Raw genomic sequence first — 16,174 nt, 5'->3', positions numbered from 1 at the left:
CCAGGTAATACATTAGTGTGGCTGTTATAAGATTTCACTCCCATTTGGTGCAGCCTTATTCTAAAATGGATTAAATCATTTTTTTCCCGTCATCAATCCAGACGCAATTACACATAACAAGGCAAAAAAAATGTTTTTTAGAATTGTTTTGGTGGTTTTTTGTATTCAGACCCTTTCGATAAATATTCAAAATTGAGCTCAGATGAGGTAGGGGTTTGTTACTACACGATAAATGACAATATCAATCCGGACCTTTGCAACCTAGGAAATGTGTGTGACTGGACCATCTCAAGTAGTACTTGAGTAGTTCTGTTATTTCACTTTGTGAATCCCAGCAACTTTTGTGATTTGGTTAAGCACATTCATACTCCTGAACGTATTTGGGCCATAACAGGTGAATACAACTATTTTTTAAATTAATTTATCAATTTGTAGAATTGTCTTTTTCACCTTGACATTATGGAATATTTAGTGTAGTACAGTCAAAGACAGTATCACCATTTTAATAATTTCATTCCCACTTTTGTAACGCAACAAAATATGCTATAATGCAAGTTGCGTGATCTTTCTGTTTCCAGGTAAAGTAGTGAAGGCCAACGATGTGAGGTGTGTCCATAATGAAGGCATGCCCATCCACAAAGACCCTTACGACAGAGGGCAGCTCATCATTCAATTCCAGGTTAGTAAGCTCTATTGGTCTGCCTAAACTAATACATGAGAGATGTGGCTACACAGTATGATTTAACAACACACGAAGGATAGCTACACAGTACGATTGAACTTAATACATGATAGATAGTAGTGTTATCAAGATACCAACATTTTTCAAACGATACCAGGCCAAGTATCCCGATACTGAGTAGTATCGCGGTACCACAGTGAAAACATTGCCCCGTCCCCCGGACACTTGTTCACGTTTTCTAAAAACCTCTCACTGAAATTCACAATTCTACTCAATACAACACATTAACTTCACACGGTTCACTGTATAATAGAATCCTGATTTGATCATATTTGCAAAGACCTGTGATTTGTCTGGAGGACTGGGAGTGGACATGCATAATGATCTGCATGTCAGTAAGGGGAAAACACTACATGAAACCTTCAGTTGACATGCTCTCTCGCTAGTTGACATGCTCTCTCGCTAGTTGACATGCTCTCTCGCTAGTTGACATGCTCTCTCGCTAGTTGACATGCTCTCTCGCTAGTTGACATGCTCTCTCGCTAGTTGACATGCTCTCTCGCTAGTTGACATGCTCTCTCGCTAGTTGACATGCTCTCTCGCTAGTTGACATGCTCTCTCGCTAGTTGACATGCTCTCTCGCTAGTTGACATGCTCTCTCGCTAGTTGACATGCTCTCTCGCCAGTTGACATGCTCTCTCGCCAGTTGACATGCTCTCTCGCCAGTTGACATGCTCTCTCGCCAGTTGACATGCTCTCTCGCCAGTTGACATGCTCTCTCGCCAGTTCACATGCTCTCTCGCTAGTTGACATGCTCTCTCGCCAGTTGACATGCTCTCTCGCCAGTTGACATGCTCTCTCGCCAGTTGACATGCTCTCTCGCCAGTTGACATGCTCTCTCGCCAGTTGACATGCTCTCTCGCCAGTTGACATGCTCTCTCGCCAGTTGACATGTTACTACACTGAACCGTTTATACTAGAGACCAGACCTCTGGTAACATGGGTCATAATGAACCGTTTATACTAGAGACCAGACCTCTGGTAACGTGGGTCATAATGAACCGTTTAGGCTAGAGACCAGACCTCTGGTAACGTGGGTCAGGTTGAACCGTTTAGGCTAGAGACCGGACCTCTGGTAACGTGGGTCATAATGAACCGTTTAGGCTAGAGACCGGACCTCTGGTAACGTGGGTCATAGTGAACCGTTTAGGCTAGAGACCGGACCTCTGGTAACGTGGGTCATAATGAACCGTTTAGGCTAGAGACCGGACCTCTGGTAACGTGGGTCAGGTTGAACCGTTTAGGCTAGAGACCAGACCTCTGGTAACATGGGTCATAATGAACCGTTTAGGCTAGAGACCAGACCTCTGGTAACGTGGGTCAGGTTGAACCGTTTAGGCTAGAGACCAGACCTCTGGTAACATGGGTCATAATGAACCGTTTAAGCTAGAGACCAGACCTCTGGTAACGTGGGTCAGGTTGAACCGTTTAGGCTAGAGACCAGACCTCTGGTAACGTGGGTCAGGTTGAACCGTTTAGGCTAGAGACCGGACCTCTGGTAACGTGGGTCATAATGAACCGTTTAGGCTAGAGACCGGACCTCTGGTAACGTGGGTCATAGTGAACCGTTTAGGCTAGAGACCGGACCTCTGGTAACGTGGGTCATAATGAACCGTTTAGGCTAGAGACCAGACCTCTGGTAACGTGGGTCATAATGAACCGTTTAGGCTAGAGACCAGACCTCTGGTAACGTGGGTCAGGTTGAACCGTTTAGGCTAGAGACCAGACCTCTGGTAACGTGGGTCAGGTTGAACCGTTTAGGCTAGAGACCAGACCTCTGGTAACGTGGGTCATAATGAACCGTTTAGGCTAGAGACCAGACCTCTGGTAACGTGGGTCAGGTTGAACCGTTTAGGCTAGAGACCAGACCTCTGGTAACGTGGGTCAGGTTGAACCGTTTAGGCTAGAGACCAGACCTCTGGTAACGTGGGTCAGGTTGAACCGTTTAGGCTAGAGACCAGACCTCTGGTAACGTGGGTCAGGTTGAACCGTTTAGGCTAGAGACCAGACCTCTGGTAACGTGGGTCATAATGAACCGTTTAGGCTAGAGACCGGACCTCTGGTAACGTGGGTCAGGTTGAACCGTTTAGGCTAGAGACCGGACCTCTGGTAACGTGGGTCAGGTTGAACCGTTTAGGTTAGAGACCGGACCTCTGGTAACGTGGGTCAGGTTGAACCGTTTAGGCTAGAGACCGGACCTCTGGTAACGTGGGTCAGGTTGAACCGTTTAGGCTAGAGACCGGACCTCTGGTAACGTGGGTCAGGTTGAACCGTTTAGGCTAGAGACCAGACCTCTGGTAACGTGGGTCAGGTTGAACCGTTTAGGCTAGAGACCGGACCTCTGGTAACGTGGGTCAGGTTGAACCGTTTAGGCTAGAGACCGGACCTCTGGTAACGTGGGTCAGGTTGAACCGTTTAGGCTAGAGACCGGACCTCTGGTAACGTGGGTCAGGTTGAACCGTTTAGGCTAGAGACCGGACCTCTGGTAACGTGGGTCAGGTTGAACCGTTTAGGCTAGAGACCGGACCTCTGGTAACGTGGGTCAGGTTGAACCGTTTAGGCTAGAGACCAGACCTCTGGTAACGTGGGTCAGGTTGAACCGTTTAGGCTAGAGACCGGACCTCTGGTAACGTGGGTCATAATGAACCGTTTAGGCTAGAGACCAGACCTCTGGTAACGTGGGTCAGGTTGAACCGTTTAGGCTAGAGACCAGACCTCTGGTAACGTGGGTCATAATGAACCGTTTAGGCTAGAGACCAGACCTCTGGTAACGTGGGTCATAATGAACCGTTTAGGCTAGAGACCGGACCTCTGGTAACGTGGGTCAGGTTGAACCGTTTAGGCTAGAGACCGGACCTCTGGTAACGTGGGTCAGGTTGAACCGTTTAGGCTAGAGACCGGACCTCTGGTAACGTGGGTCAGGTTGAACCGTTTAGGCTAGAGACCGGACCTCTGGTAACGTGGGTCAGGTTGAACCGTTTAGGCTAGAGACCAGACCTCTGGTAACGTGGGTCAGGTTGAACCGTTTAGGTTAGAGACCGGACCTCTGGTAACGTGGGTCATAATGAACCGTTTAGGCTAGAGACCAGACCTCTGGTAACGTGGGTCAGGTTGAACCGTTTAGGCTAGAGACCGGACCTCTGGTAACGTGGGTCATAATGAACCGTTTAGGCTAGAGACCGGACCTCTGGTAACGTGGGTCAGGTTGAACCGTTTAGGCTAGAGACCGGACCTCTGGTAACGTGGGTCAGGTTGAACCGTTTAGGCTAGAGACCGGACCTCTGGTAACGTGGGTCAGGTTGAACCGTTTAGGCTAGAGACCGGACCTCTGGTAACGTGGGTCAGGTTGAACCGTTTAGGCTAGAGACCGGACCTCTGGTAACGTGGGTCAGGTTGAACCGTTTAGGCTAGAGACCGGACCTCTGGTAACGTGGGTCAGGTTGAACCGTTTAGGCTAGAGACCGGACCTCTGGTAACGTGGGTCAGGTTGAACCGTTTAGGCTAGAGACCGGACCTCTGGTAACGTGGGTCAGGTTGAACGAGACGAGCCGTTTTCTTTAAAAACAAAACTGACTCCGGTTGGACCACTCCAAATAATCTTGGTTCTGACACACAAACAAACAAGCTTTGAAGGTCCATCAGCCCTGTTTAAATACCTTGCATACCCTACAGTAACCTGTGGCTCCTGAGAGAACCTAAATCAGCAAAACGTTTTATTATTTGATTTATTTAACTGTTATTTAACTAGGCAAGTCAGTTAAGAGCAAATTCTTATTTACAATGACGGCCTACCAAAAGGCAAAAGGCCTCCTGCAGGGACGAGGGCTGGGATTATAAATTTAGGGCAAAACACGCATCACGACAAGAGAGAACACAACACTACATAAAGTGAGACCTAAGACAACAACACAGCATGGCAGCAGCATAAAACATGGTACAAACATTATTGGGCACAAAGGGCAAGACGGTAGAGACAACAATACATCGCACAAAGCAGCCACAACTGTCAGTAAGAGTGTCCATGATTGAGTCTAACAGTCTGATGGCCTTGAGATAGAAGCTGTTTTTCAGTCTCTCGGTCCCCGCTTTGATGCACCTGTACTGACCTCGCCTTCTGGATGATAGCGGGGTGAACAGGCAGTGATGCACCTGTACTGACCTCGCCTTCTGGATGATAGCGGGGTGAACAGGCAGTGATGCACCTGTACTGACCTCGCCTTCTGGATGATAGTGGGGTGAACAGGCAGTGATGCACCTGTACTGACCTCGCCTTCTGGATGATAGCGGGGTGAACAGGCAGTGATGCACCTGTACTGACCTCGCCTTCTGGATGATAGCGGGGTGAACAGGCAGTGATGCACCTGTACTGACCTCACCTTCTGGATGATAACGGGGTGAACAGGCAGTGATGCACCTGTACTGACCTCGCCTTCTGGATGATAGCGGGGTGAACAGGCAGTGATGCACCTGTACTGACCTCGCCTTCTGGATGATAGCGGGGTGAACAGGCAGTGATGCACCTGTACTGACCTCGCCTTCTGGATGATAGCGGGGTGAACAGGCAGTGATGCACCTGTACTGACCTCGCCTTCTGGATGATAGCGGGGTGAACAGGCAGTGATGCACCTGTACTGACCTCGCCTTCTGGATGATAGCGGGGTGAACAGGCAGTGATGCACCTGTACTGACCTCGCCTTCTGGATGATAGCGGGGTGAACAGGCAGTGATGCACCTGTACTGACCTCGCCTTCTGGATGATAGCGGGGTGAACAGGCAGTGATGCACCTGTACTGACCTCGCCTTCTGGATGGTAGCGGGGTGAACAGGCAGTGATGCACCTGTACTGACCTCGCCTTCTGGATGATAGCGGGGTGAACAGGCAGTGATGCACCTGTACTGACCTCGCCTTCTGGATGATAGCGGGGTGAACAGGCAGTGATGCACCTGTACTGACCTCGCCTTCTGGATGATAGCGGGGTGAACAGGCAGTGATGCACCTGTACTGACCTCGCCTTCTGGATGATAGCGGGGTGAACAGGCAGTGATGCACCTGTACTGACCTCACCTTCTGGATGATAGCGGGGTGAACAGGCAGTGATGCACCTGTACTGACCTCGCCTTCTGGATGATAGCGGGGTGAACAGGCAGTGATGCACCTGTACTGACCTCGCCTTCTGGATGATAGCGGGGTGAACAGGCAGTGATGCACCTGTACTGACCTCACCTTCTGGATGATAGCGGGGTGAACAGGCAGTGATGCACCTGTACTGACCTCGCCTTCTGGATGATAGCGGGGTGAACAGGCAGTGATGCACCTGTACTGACCTCGCCTTCTGGATGATAGCGGGGTGAACAGGCAGTGATGCACCTGTACTGACCTCGCCTTCTGGATGATAGCGGGGTGAACAGGCAGTGATGCACCTGTACTGACCTCACCTTCTGGATGGTAGCGGGGTGAACAGGCAGTGATGCACCTGTACTGACCTCGCCTTCTGGATGATAGCGGGGTGAACAGGCAGTGATGCACCTGTACTGACCTCGCCTTCTGGATGATAGCGGGGTGAACAGGCAGTGATGCACCTGTACTGACCTCGCCTTCTGGATGATAGCGGGGTGAACAGGCAGTGATGCACCTGTACTGACCTCACCTTCTGGATGATAGCGGGGTGAACAGGCAGTGATGCACCTGTACTGACCTCACCTTCTGGATGATAGCGGGGTGAACAGGCAGTGATGCACCTGTACTGACCTCGCCTTCTGGATGATAGCGGGGTGAACAGGCAGTGATGCACCTGTACTGACCTCACCTTCTGGATGATAGCGGGGTGAACAGGCAGTGATGCACCTGTACTGACCTCGCCTTCTGGATGATAGCGGGGTGAACAGGCAGTGATGCACCTGTACTGACCTCGCCTTCTGGATGATAGCGGGGTGAACAGGCAGTGATGCACCTGTACTGACCTCGCCTTCTGGATGATAGCGGGGTGAACAGGCAGTGATGCACCTGTACTGACCTCACCTTCTGGATGGTAGCGGGGTGAACAGGCAGTGATGCACCTGTACTGACCTCGCCTTCTGGATGATAGCGGGGTGAACAGGCAGTGATGCACCTGTACTGACCTCGCCTTCTGGATGATAGCGGTGTGAACAGGCAGTGATGCACCTGTACTGACCTCGCCTTCTGGATGATAGCGGGGTGAACAGGCAGTGATGCACCTGTACTGACCTCGCCTTCTGGATGATAGCGGTGTGAACAGGCAGTGATGCACCTGTACTGACCTCGCCTTCTGGATGATAGCGGGGTGAACAGGCAGTGATGCACCTGTACTGACCTCGCCTTCTGGATGATAGCGGGGTGAACAGGCAGTGATGCACCTGTACTGACCTCGCCTTCTGGATGATAGCGGGGTGAACAGGCAGTGATGCACCTGTACTGACCTCGCCTTCTGGATGATAGCGGGGTGAACAGGCAGTGATACACCTGTACTGACCTCGCCTTCTGGATGATAGCGGGGTGAACAGGCAGTGATGCACCTGTACTGACCTCACCTTCTGGATGGTAGCAGGGTGAACAGGCAGTGATGCACCTGTACTGACCTCGCCTTCTGGATGATAGCGGGGTGAACAGGCAGTGATGCACCTGTACTGACCTCGCCTTCTGGATGATAGCGGTGTGAACAGGCAGTGATGCACCTGTACTGACCTCGCCTTCTGGATGATAGCGGGGTGAACAGGCAGTGATGCACCTGTACTGACCTCGCCTTCTGGATGATAGCGGTGTGAACAGGCAGTGATGCACCTGTACTGACCTCGCCTTCTGGATGATAGCGGGGTGAACAGGCAGTGATGCACCTGTACTGACCTCGCCTTCTGGATGATAGCGGGGTGAACAGGCAGTGATGCACCTGTACTGACCTCGCCTTCTGGATGATAGCGGGGTGAACAGGCAGTGGCTCGGGTGGTTGTTGTCCTTGATGATCTGTATGGTCTTCCTGTGACATCGGGTGGTGTAGGTGTCCTGGAGGGCAGGTAGTTTGCCCCCGGTGATGCGTTGTACAGACCTCACTACCCTCTGGAGAGCCTTACGGTTGTGGGCGGAGCAGTTGCCGTACCAGGCGGTGATACAGCCCGACAGGATGCTCTCAATTGTGCATCTGTAAAAGTTTGAGTGTTTTTGGTGACAAGCCAAAGTTCTTCAGCCTCCTGAGGTTGAAGAGGCGCTGCTGCGCCTTCTTCACCACGCTGTCTGGGTGGGTGGACCAATTCAGTTTGTCCGTGATGTATACGCCGAGGAACTTAACTTACTACCCTCTCCACTACTGTCCGGTCGATGTGGATAGGGGGCTGCTCCCTCAAGTCCACAATCATCTCCTTTGTTTTGTTGACGTTGAGTGTGAGGTTATATTCCTGACACCACACTCCGAGGGCCCTGACCTCCTCCCTGTAGGCCGTCTCGTTGTTCGTGGTAATCAAGCCTACCACTGTAGTGTCGTTTGCAAACTTGATGATGGAGTTGGAGGCGTGCATGGCCACGCAGTCGTGGGTGAACGGGGAGTACAGGAGAGGGCTCAGAACGCACCCTTAATACAGGCTCTGCAGCAAGGCTCCCCTGATTGGTCAGTTTGGCCGGATGGCCAGCTCTAGGAAGAGTCTTGGTGGAAGAAGTTTGGAACCATTTAAGAATGACGGAGGCCCACTTCTTGGGAACCTTCAATGCTGCAGAGCCTGTATCAGGTTATCTGAAATGCCACATTATTTCCCTAGATAAGTAGAGCACTATATAAGGATAGGGTGCATGGGCCCTAACCAACATCTCCAATCTGGTCTCATTGATTAGACTCCAGGTCAGCTGACTCCTGACTCCAATTAGCTTTTGGAGAAGTCATTAGCCTTGGGGTTCACATACTTTTTACAACCTACACTGTGATTGTTTAAATGATGTATTCAGTATAGACAAGAAAAATACAATCATTTTTATTAGTTTAAGCAGACGGTGTTTGTCTATTGTTGTGACCTAGATGAAGATCAGATAAAATTAAGACCAATTTATGCAGAAATCCAGGTATTTCGAAAGGGTCCACATACTTTTTCATGCCACTGTATATAGGGAATGGAACCTATCCGACCCATAACCCATTTCTCTACGTTCCTCCCCACCAGGTGGAGTTCCCAGATAAACACTGGCTGCCAGAGCACCTCCTCCCCCGGCTGGAGGCCCTCCTTCCCCCCAGAGAGGAGCTGCTGGTCTCAGACGACATGGAGGAGGTAGACCTGAAGGAGATGGATCGCAGCTACTCTCAACAGAGGAGCGCCAGCAGTGGAGGAGGGAAGCCAAGCTTTGAGGACATTGACGATGATGAGGGGGGAGGCCATGGCGTGCAGTGCCAGCAGCAGTAGAATATAGAAACCTGCACTGAATGTTGAGTTTGTTCAATTCATCTGTTTTTAGAATCTATGTATACAAAATCACGTCAAACTCAGTTCCTGAAGGACTGGGTTTGACAAAAAGCCTTATTCATTAGAGTTCAAAGTCCACTGTTAAAGCGCTGCACTGACATGCCTACTTTCACAGCAATGTGATGTTTTAGGCCGTACATCCGAGCCATATCAGCAGCTGTTTTCCTCCAGGTACTATTCAACACGTCTGTTTACCTTTTATACTGAGGGTCAGGTTAGGAGAATTAGGTTCACCTACGTTAGGGAAAGGGTTGGCTACAAAGATGTTGTCCTCGACATGACCACTAGCTGGAGGTGTGGACCTACTCCATCTTGCCACAATGGTAGAGTGATGCTCTGTTTACATTTCTATCTAACATAACACTGTTTTTCTCCATGTGTTGTGTGTATTGTTTTATTTGGTATGGATCTGTTCATGAGAGATATACTAGGAGGCACAGAAAACAGACCTGTTGCATTTCAACTATTGACTTCGGTCCATAACTCACCAGAGGAACCTGTATGCTTTCTATGAAGGTAAAGTTACCTTCTCACCAACTCTTGAAATGGATTGATTCTTTCACAAATAAAACCTCTCAAGAATGCCTTCTCGTTTTTTTTTTTAAAACAAAGTTTATTCAATTTAATCTGGTTCACTTTATACGATTCATATCTGCAGTTGTCAAATATCAGCATACGCATTATTATCAGTTAATAAAACATGACGATTCATCTTGGATAAAAGACGTAGACTATTGGAAGTAGGACACCTGATGCAGCAAGAGTAAGGCTTTTATTCTGAAAAGTGGACTGATGGCAGAAAGATCAGCTATGTCATTTTACTATTCCTCATCATTTTTATATGATTTTTGGGAAGGGCCGTAAGCATTTCACTGTTCACCTGTTTATGAAGCATGTGATGAATAAAATGTTTGCTTATTTTCAAAACAAGATGATGACGTTTCACATTCATTGCGACCAATGAAAAGTTCAGACATTGATCAGTAATGTCATCGATCCATGGTATGATGTCATGACGTCAGTGTTCAACATCCGCTTCAATGCTGCTTCCTCGTGAATGAGCAAAACAACAGACAGGAAGTCATTGAACAGTTCCACTTCCTTTATTCTACTGCTTTTGATAATCATGAAATCTGTTTTATACCACAGGGAAATGACAGAACAGTTCTACACTGCTCCTGACTGGGTGGTCTTGTTTCCAGGAAGTGTTCTACACTGCTCCTGACTGGGTGGTCTTGTTTCCAGGAAGTGTTCTACACTGCTCCTGACTGGGTGGTCTTGTTTCCAGGAAGTGTTCTACACTGCTCCTGACTGGGTGGTCTTGTTTCCAGGAAGTGTTCTACTCTGCTCCTGACTGGGTGGTCTTGTTTCCAGGAAGTGTTCTACACTGCTCCTGACTGGGTGGTCTTGTTTCCAGGAAGTGTTCTACTCTGCTCCTGACTGGGTGGTCTTGTTTCCAGGAAGTGTTCTACTCTGCTCCTGACTGGGTGGTCTTGTTTCCAGGAAGTGTTCTACACTGCTCCTGACTGGGTGGTCTTGTTGTTTCCAGGAAGTGTTCTACTCTGCTCCTGACTGGGTGGTCTTGTTTCCAGGAAGTGTTCTACACTGCTCCTGACTGGGTGGTCTTGTTGTTTCCAGGAAGTGTTCTACACTGCTCCTGACTGGGTGGTCTTGTTTCCAGGAAGTGTTCTACACTGCTCCTGACTGGGTGGTCTTGTTTCCAGGAAGTGTTCTACACTGCTTCTGACTGGGTGGTCTTGTTTCCAGGAAGTGTTCTACTCTGCTCCTGACTGGGTGGTCTTGTTTCCAGGAAGTGTTATACTCTGCTCCTGACTGGGTGGTCTTGTTTCCAGGAAGTGTTCTACACTGCTTCTGACTGGGTGGTCTTGTTTCCAGGAAGTGTTCTACACTGCTTCTGACTGGGTGGTCTTGTTTCCAGGAAGTGTTCTACACTGCTCCTAACTGGGTGGTCTTGTTGTTTCCAGGAAGTGTTCTACACTGCTCCTGACTGGGTGGTCTTGTTTCCAGGAAGTGTTCTACTCTGCTCCTGACTGGGTGGTCTTGTTGTTTCCAGGAAGTGTTCTACACTGCTTCTGACTGGGTGGTCTTGTTTCCAGGAAGTGTTTTTACTCTGCTCCTGACTGGGTGGTCTTGTTTCCAGGAAGTGTTCTACTCTGCTCCTAACTGGGTGGTCTTGTTTCCAGGAAGTGTTCTACTCTGCTCCTGACTGGGTGGTCTTGTTTCCAGGAAGTGTTCTACTCTGCTCCTGACTGGGTGGTCTTGTTTCCAGGAAGTGTTCTACACTGCTCCTGACTGGGTGGTCTTGTTTCCAGGAAGTGTCTTTACTCTGCTCCTGACTGGAGCAGTGTAGAACAGATAGGGCAGCCGTGCTTCTAGCTCCTAGGAAATGTTGCAGTATTTTGTATGTGTTATTTATTACATTATCAGCCCAGAATTGTTTTTGTGTTATTACATACAGCCGGGAATAACTTTTGGATATCAGAGCGCCGGTATCTCATCAGCATTACCAGGATTACGACCAGGAATACGACTTTCCCAAATTGGATCCTTTGGTCGCACCCCCCAGGGCAATCCAAAGGCTGATCCAAAGCACCACCGGTGGATTAGAGGTATTCAGAGTGGACTTCTAGTGCGACTCGCACACAATCAACCGGTTTCGAGTATATTATTCGCTAATGTTCAGTCTCTGGATAATAAAGTTGATGAGCTCAGGGTGAGGATTTCCTTCCAGAGAAACATCAGGGATATTCAATCTCTACCTATCCCAGTCTGCTGCCACCACATTTTTCTAGATGTCCACCATTGTTCCTGTACCCAAGAAAGCAAAGGTAACTGAACTAAATGACTATCGCCCGGTAGCACTCACTTCTGTTATCATGAAGTGCTTTGAGAGACTAGTCAAGGATCATATCACCTCTACCTTACCCGACACCCTAGACCCACTCCAATTTGCTTACCGCCCAAATAGATCCACAGACGATACAATTGCCTTCACCCTGCACACTGCCCTATCCAATCTGGACAAGAGGCATACATACCTATGTAAGAATGCTGTTCATTAGCTATAGCTCAGCATTCAACACCATAGTACCCTCCAAACTCATCATTAAGCTCGGGGGCCCTGGGTCTGAACCCCGCCCTGTGTAACTGGGTCCTGGACTTCCTGACGGGCCGCCCCAGGTGGTGAAGGTAGGAAACAACACCTCCACTTCGCTGATCCTCAACACTGGGGCCCCACAAGGGTTCATGCTCAGCCCCCTCCTGTACTCCCTGTTCACCCATGACTGCGTGGCCACGCACACCTCCAACTCAATCATCAAATTTGCAGACAACACAACAGTAGTAGGCCTGATTACCAATAATGACGAGACAGCCTACAAGGAGAAGGTGAGGGCCCTGGGAGTGTGGAGCCAGGAAAATAATCTCTCATTCAACATCAACAAAACAAATGAGATGTTTGTGGACTTCAGGAAACAGCAGAGGGATCACCCCCCTATCCACATCGACAGGACAGTAGTGGAGAAGGTGGAAAGTTTTAAGTTCCTTGGCGTACACATCACTGACAAACTGAAATGGTCCACCCACACAGACAGCGTGGTGAAGAAGATGCAACAGCGCCTCTTCAACCTCAGAAAGCTGAAGAAATTTGGCTTGGCATCTAAATCCCTCACAAACTTTTAGAGATGCACAATTGAGAACATCTTGTCGGGCTGTATCACCGCCTGGTATGGCAATTGCACCGCCCGCAACCGCAAGGCTCTCCAGAGGGTGGTGGGGTCTGCCCAATGCATCACCGGGGGCAAACTACCTGCCCTCCAGGACACCTACACCACCCGATGTCACAGGAAGGCCAAAAAGATCATCAAGGACAACAAACACCCGAGCCACTGCCTGTTCACCCCACTATCATCCAGAAGGCGAGGTCAGTACAGGTGCATCAAAGCTGGGACCGCTTTGCCAACAGTTTGCCAAAAGGCAATGAAAGGACTCTCAGACCATGAGAAACAAGAGTCTCTGGTCTGATGAAACCAAGGTTGAACTCTTTGGACTGAATGCCAAGCGTCACGTCTGGAGGAAACCAGGCACCGCTCATCACCTGACCAATACTATACCTACGTCAAAGCATGGTGGTGGCAGTATCATGCTGTGGGGATGTTTTTCCACGGCAGGGACTGGGAGACTAGTCTGGATCGAGGGAAAGATGAATGGAGCAAAGTACAGAGAGGTCCTTGATGCAAATCTGCTCAGGACCTCAGACTAGGGTGAAGACAGCCAAGACAACCTTCAAGAAGACAACGACCCTAAGCACACAGGCAAGACAACGCAGGAGTGACTTCGGCACAACTCTCTGAATGTCCTTGAGTGGCCCATCCAGAGCCTGCACTTGAACCTGATCAAACATCTCTGGAGAGACCTGAAAATAGCTGTGTGGTGACGCTCCCCATCTAACCTGACAGAGCTTGAGAGGATCTGCAGAGAAGAAAGGGAGAAACACCCCAAATACAGGTGCCAAGCTTGTAGCGTCATACCCAAGAAGGCTGTAATTGCTGCCAAAGGTGCTTCAACAAAGTACTGAGTAAAGGGTCTGATAACATATGTAAATGTAATATTTACGTTTTTGGTTCGTCATTATGGGGTATTGTGTGTAGATTGATGAGGGGAAAAAAAATATTTAATGCATTTTAGAAAAAGAATGTAACATAACAAAATGTGGGAAAAAATCAAGGTGTCTGAATACTTTCCAAATGTCATTGAAAGTACCAAATCAGGATGTTATATCTGTTTGTAACATATGATCATAAAAAGTCAGCTTCCAAACCCAAGTCAGATGGCCTATATAATAACCAAATTGTATATATCAGTATGTTTAGTCCCGATTCAGCCTTGAAGGTCTATTTGTCATGTTTGATTATAGGAAGTCAGCATTTCTCATTGGTGTTGATTTCAGCCTGCCCAATTTGTGATGGTAAATCCCTATTAAAATATATTGGCCTCCCGGGTGGCGCAGTGGTCTAGGGCACTGCATCGCAGTGCTAGCTGCGCCACCAGAGTCTCTGGGTTTGCGCCCAGGCTCTGTCGCAGCCGGCCGCGACCGAGAGGTCCGTGGGGCGACGCACAATTGGGCTAGCGTCGTCCGGGTTAGGGAGGGTTTGGCCGGTAGGGATATCCTTGTCTCATCGCGCTCCAGCGACTCCTGTGGCGGGCCGGGCGCAGTGCGCGCTAACCAAGGGGGCCAGGTGCACGGTGTTTCCTCCGACACATTGGTGCGGCTGGCTTCCGGGTTGGAGGTGCGCTGTGTTAAGAAGCAGTGCGGCTTGGTTGGGTTGTGCGTCGGAGGATGCGTGGCTTTCGACCTTCGTCTCTCCCGAGCCCGTACGGGAGTTGTAGCGATGAGACAAGATAGTAATTACTAGCGATTGGATACCACGAAAATTGGGGAGAAAAGGGGATAAAATTTAAACAAAAAAAAAAATATATATATATATATATATATATATTGGCAATGGACAGTGTCCAATTGCAGTATAACATGTTGACAATGGAAATATATAAAATGTGTAATGGACACTGTCCGTTAGCAATATATTACATTGGGCAATTACCATCACGAATTGGACATTGCTGAAACGCACAATTGTCTGGGCCGTTGAACTCTGGACAGCCAAGCAGAGCTAGTTGTTCCTGTCCCTCGCTCGTTGGTGTTAATTTCAGCATGTCCATTTCGTGATGGGAAATCCCTTTTCAAATATATTGGCATGGGACACTGTCCAATTGCAGTATGAAATGTTGGCACTGGCAATATATCATATGGCCGATGGACACTTTCCATTATCAATGTATTACAATGGGCATTTGCCATCACAAATTAGACATGCTGTTACATTCCTGAAATGCCCAATTATCTGGCAGTGAATTTGCTTCCTCTCCCTCACTCGTTGGTGTTGATTTCAGCCTGTCCATTTGGTGATGGTAAATCAATGCTTAACCTCTCTAGGGTATGTGGGGCGTCCCACCTCATCAACAGCCAGTCATACTGCAGGGCGCCATATTCAAAACAACAGAAATTCCATAATTTCAATTCCTCAAACATGCAAGTATTTTACACCATTTTAAAGCTACACTTGTTGTAAATCCAGCCAAAGTGTCCGATTTCAAAAAGGTTTTTACGATCAAAGCACACCAAACGATTATGTAAGGTATGAGCCAAGTCACAGAAAAAGACAGCCATGTTTCCAGCTAAAGAGAGCATTAACAAAAAGCAGAAAGAGATAAAATGAATCACTAACCTTTGATAATCTTCATCAGATGACAGTCATAGGACTTCATGTTACACAATACATGTATTTAATGTTCGGTAAAGTTCATATTTATATCCAAAAATCTGAGTGTAGGCAAGACGATACTGTATCACTTGGCAAAAAGCCTGAGAAAATGCATAGCGTCACATTAAAATGAATGACTATGAAAATTACTATAAAATCAAACTTTCATTAAATCACACATGAAAGATATCAAATTAAAGCTACACTGGTTGTGAATCCAGCCAACATGTCAGAATTCAAATAGGCTTTACAGCGAAAGCATACGATGTTATTATCTGAGCATAGCACCATTGTAAACAAAATTGAGAAAACATTTCAACCCTGCAGGAGCGACACAAAACGCAGAATAAAAATATAATTCATGCCTTACCTTTGACGAGCTTCTGTTGTTGGCACTCCAATATGTCCCATAAACATCACAAATGGTCCTTCTGTTCGATTAATTCTGTCGATATATGTCCAAAATGTCCATTTAATTGGCGCGTTTGATCCAGAAAAACACCGGTTCCAACTTGCTCAAACATGACGACAAAATATATCAAAGGTTACCTGTAAACTTTGCCAAAAAATGTCAAACTACTTAAAAAATACCTAAAGCTGTATTACATAACGTTAATAATCGATAAAATTG

The 16,174-nt window shown here is 48.1% G+C and overlaps 1 protein-coding gene and 1 long non-coding RNA gene across 2 annotated transcripts; both read left to right on the top strand.

Annotated features, from left to right (window-relative positions):
• Nucleotides 1-31: 31 nt before the first annotated feature.
• Nucleotides 32-9,785, top strand: LOC120042578 (dnaJ homolog subfamily A member 4-like). The gene is made up of 2 exons (XM_038987402.1): nucleotides 32-679; nucleotides 8,903-9,785. The coding sequence occupies exons 1-2, from the start codon at nucleotides 626-628 to the stop codon at nucleotides 9,137-9,139; spliced, it is 291 nt and encodes a 96-aa protein (XP_038843330.1). The 5' UTR covers nucleotides 32-625; the 3' UTR covers nucleotides 9,140-9,785.
• Nucleotides 2,692-4,203, top strand: LOC120042579. The gene is made up of 2 exons (XR_005476168.1): nucleotides 2,692-3,772; nucleotides 3,820-4,203. It is a non-coding gene; the product is annotated as an uncharacterized LOC120042579 (long non-coding RNA).
• Nucleotides 9,786-16,174: the final 6,389 nt, after the last annotated feature.

This window comes from Salvelinus namaycush, unplaced genomic scaffold (genome assembly GCF_016432855.1).
Source record: "Salvelinus namaycush isolate Seneca unplaced genomic scaffold, SaNama_1.0 Scaffold719, whole genome shotgun sequence".
Taxonomy (NCBI): Eukaryota; Metazoa; Chordata; class Actinopteri; order Salmoniformes; family Salmonidae; genus Salvelinus; species Salvelinus namaycush.
The sequence above is the reverse complement of the archived record's forward strand: the minus strand, read 5'-3'. Positions and strand labels throughout refer to the sequence as shown.

Excerpts from the sequence above, each read along its gene's own strand:
- LOC120042578 (XM_038987402.1), top strand. The coding sequence starts at position 626 with ATGCCCATCCACAAAGACCCTTACGACAGAGGGCAGCTCATCATTCAA. Across the intron at positions 680-8,902 it reads AGCTCATCATTCAATTCCAG|GTGGAGTTCCCAGATAAACA; the intron begins GTTAGTAAGCTC and ends CCTCCCCACCAG.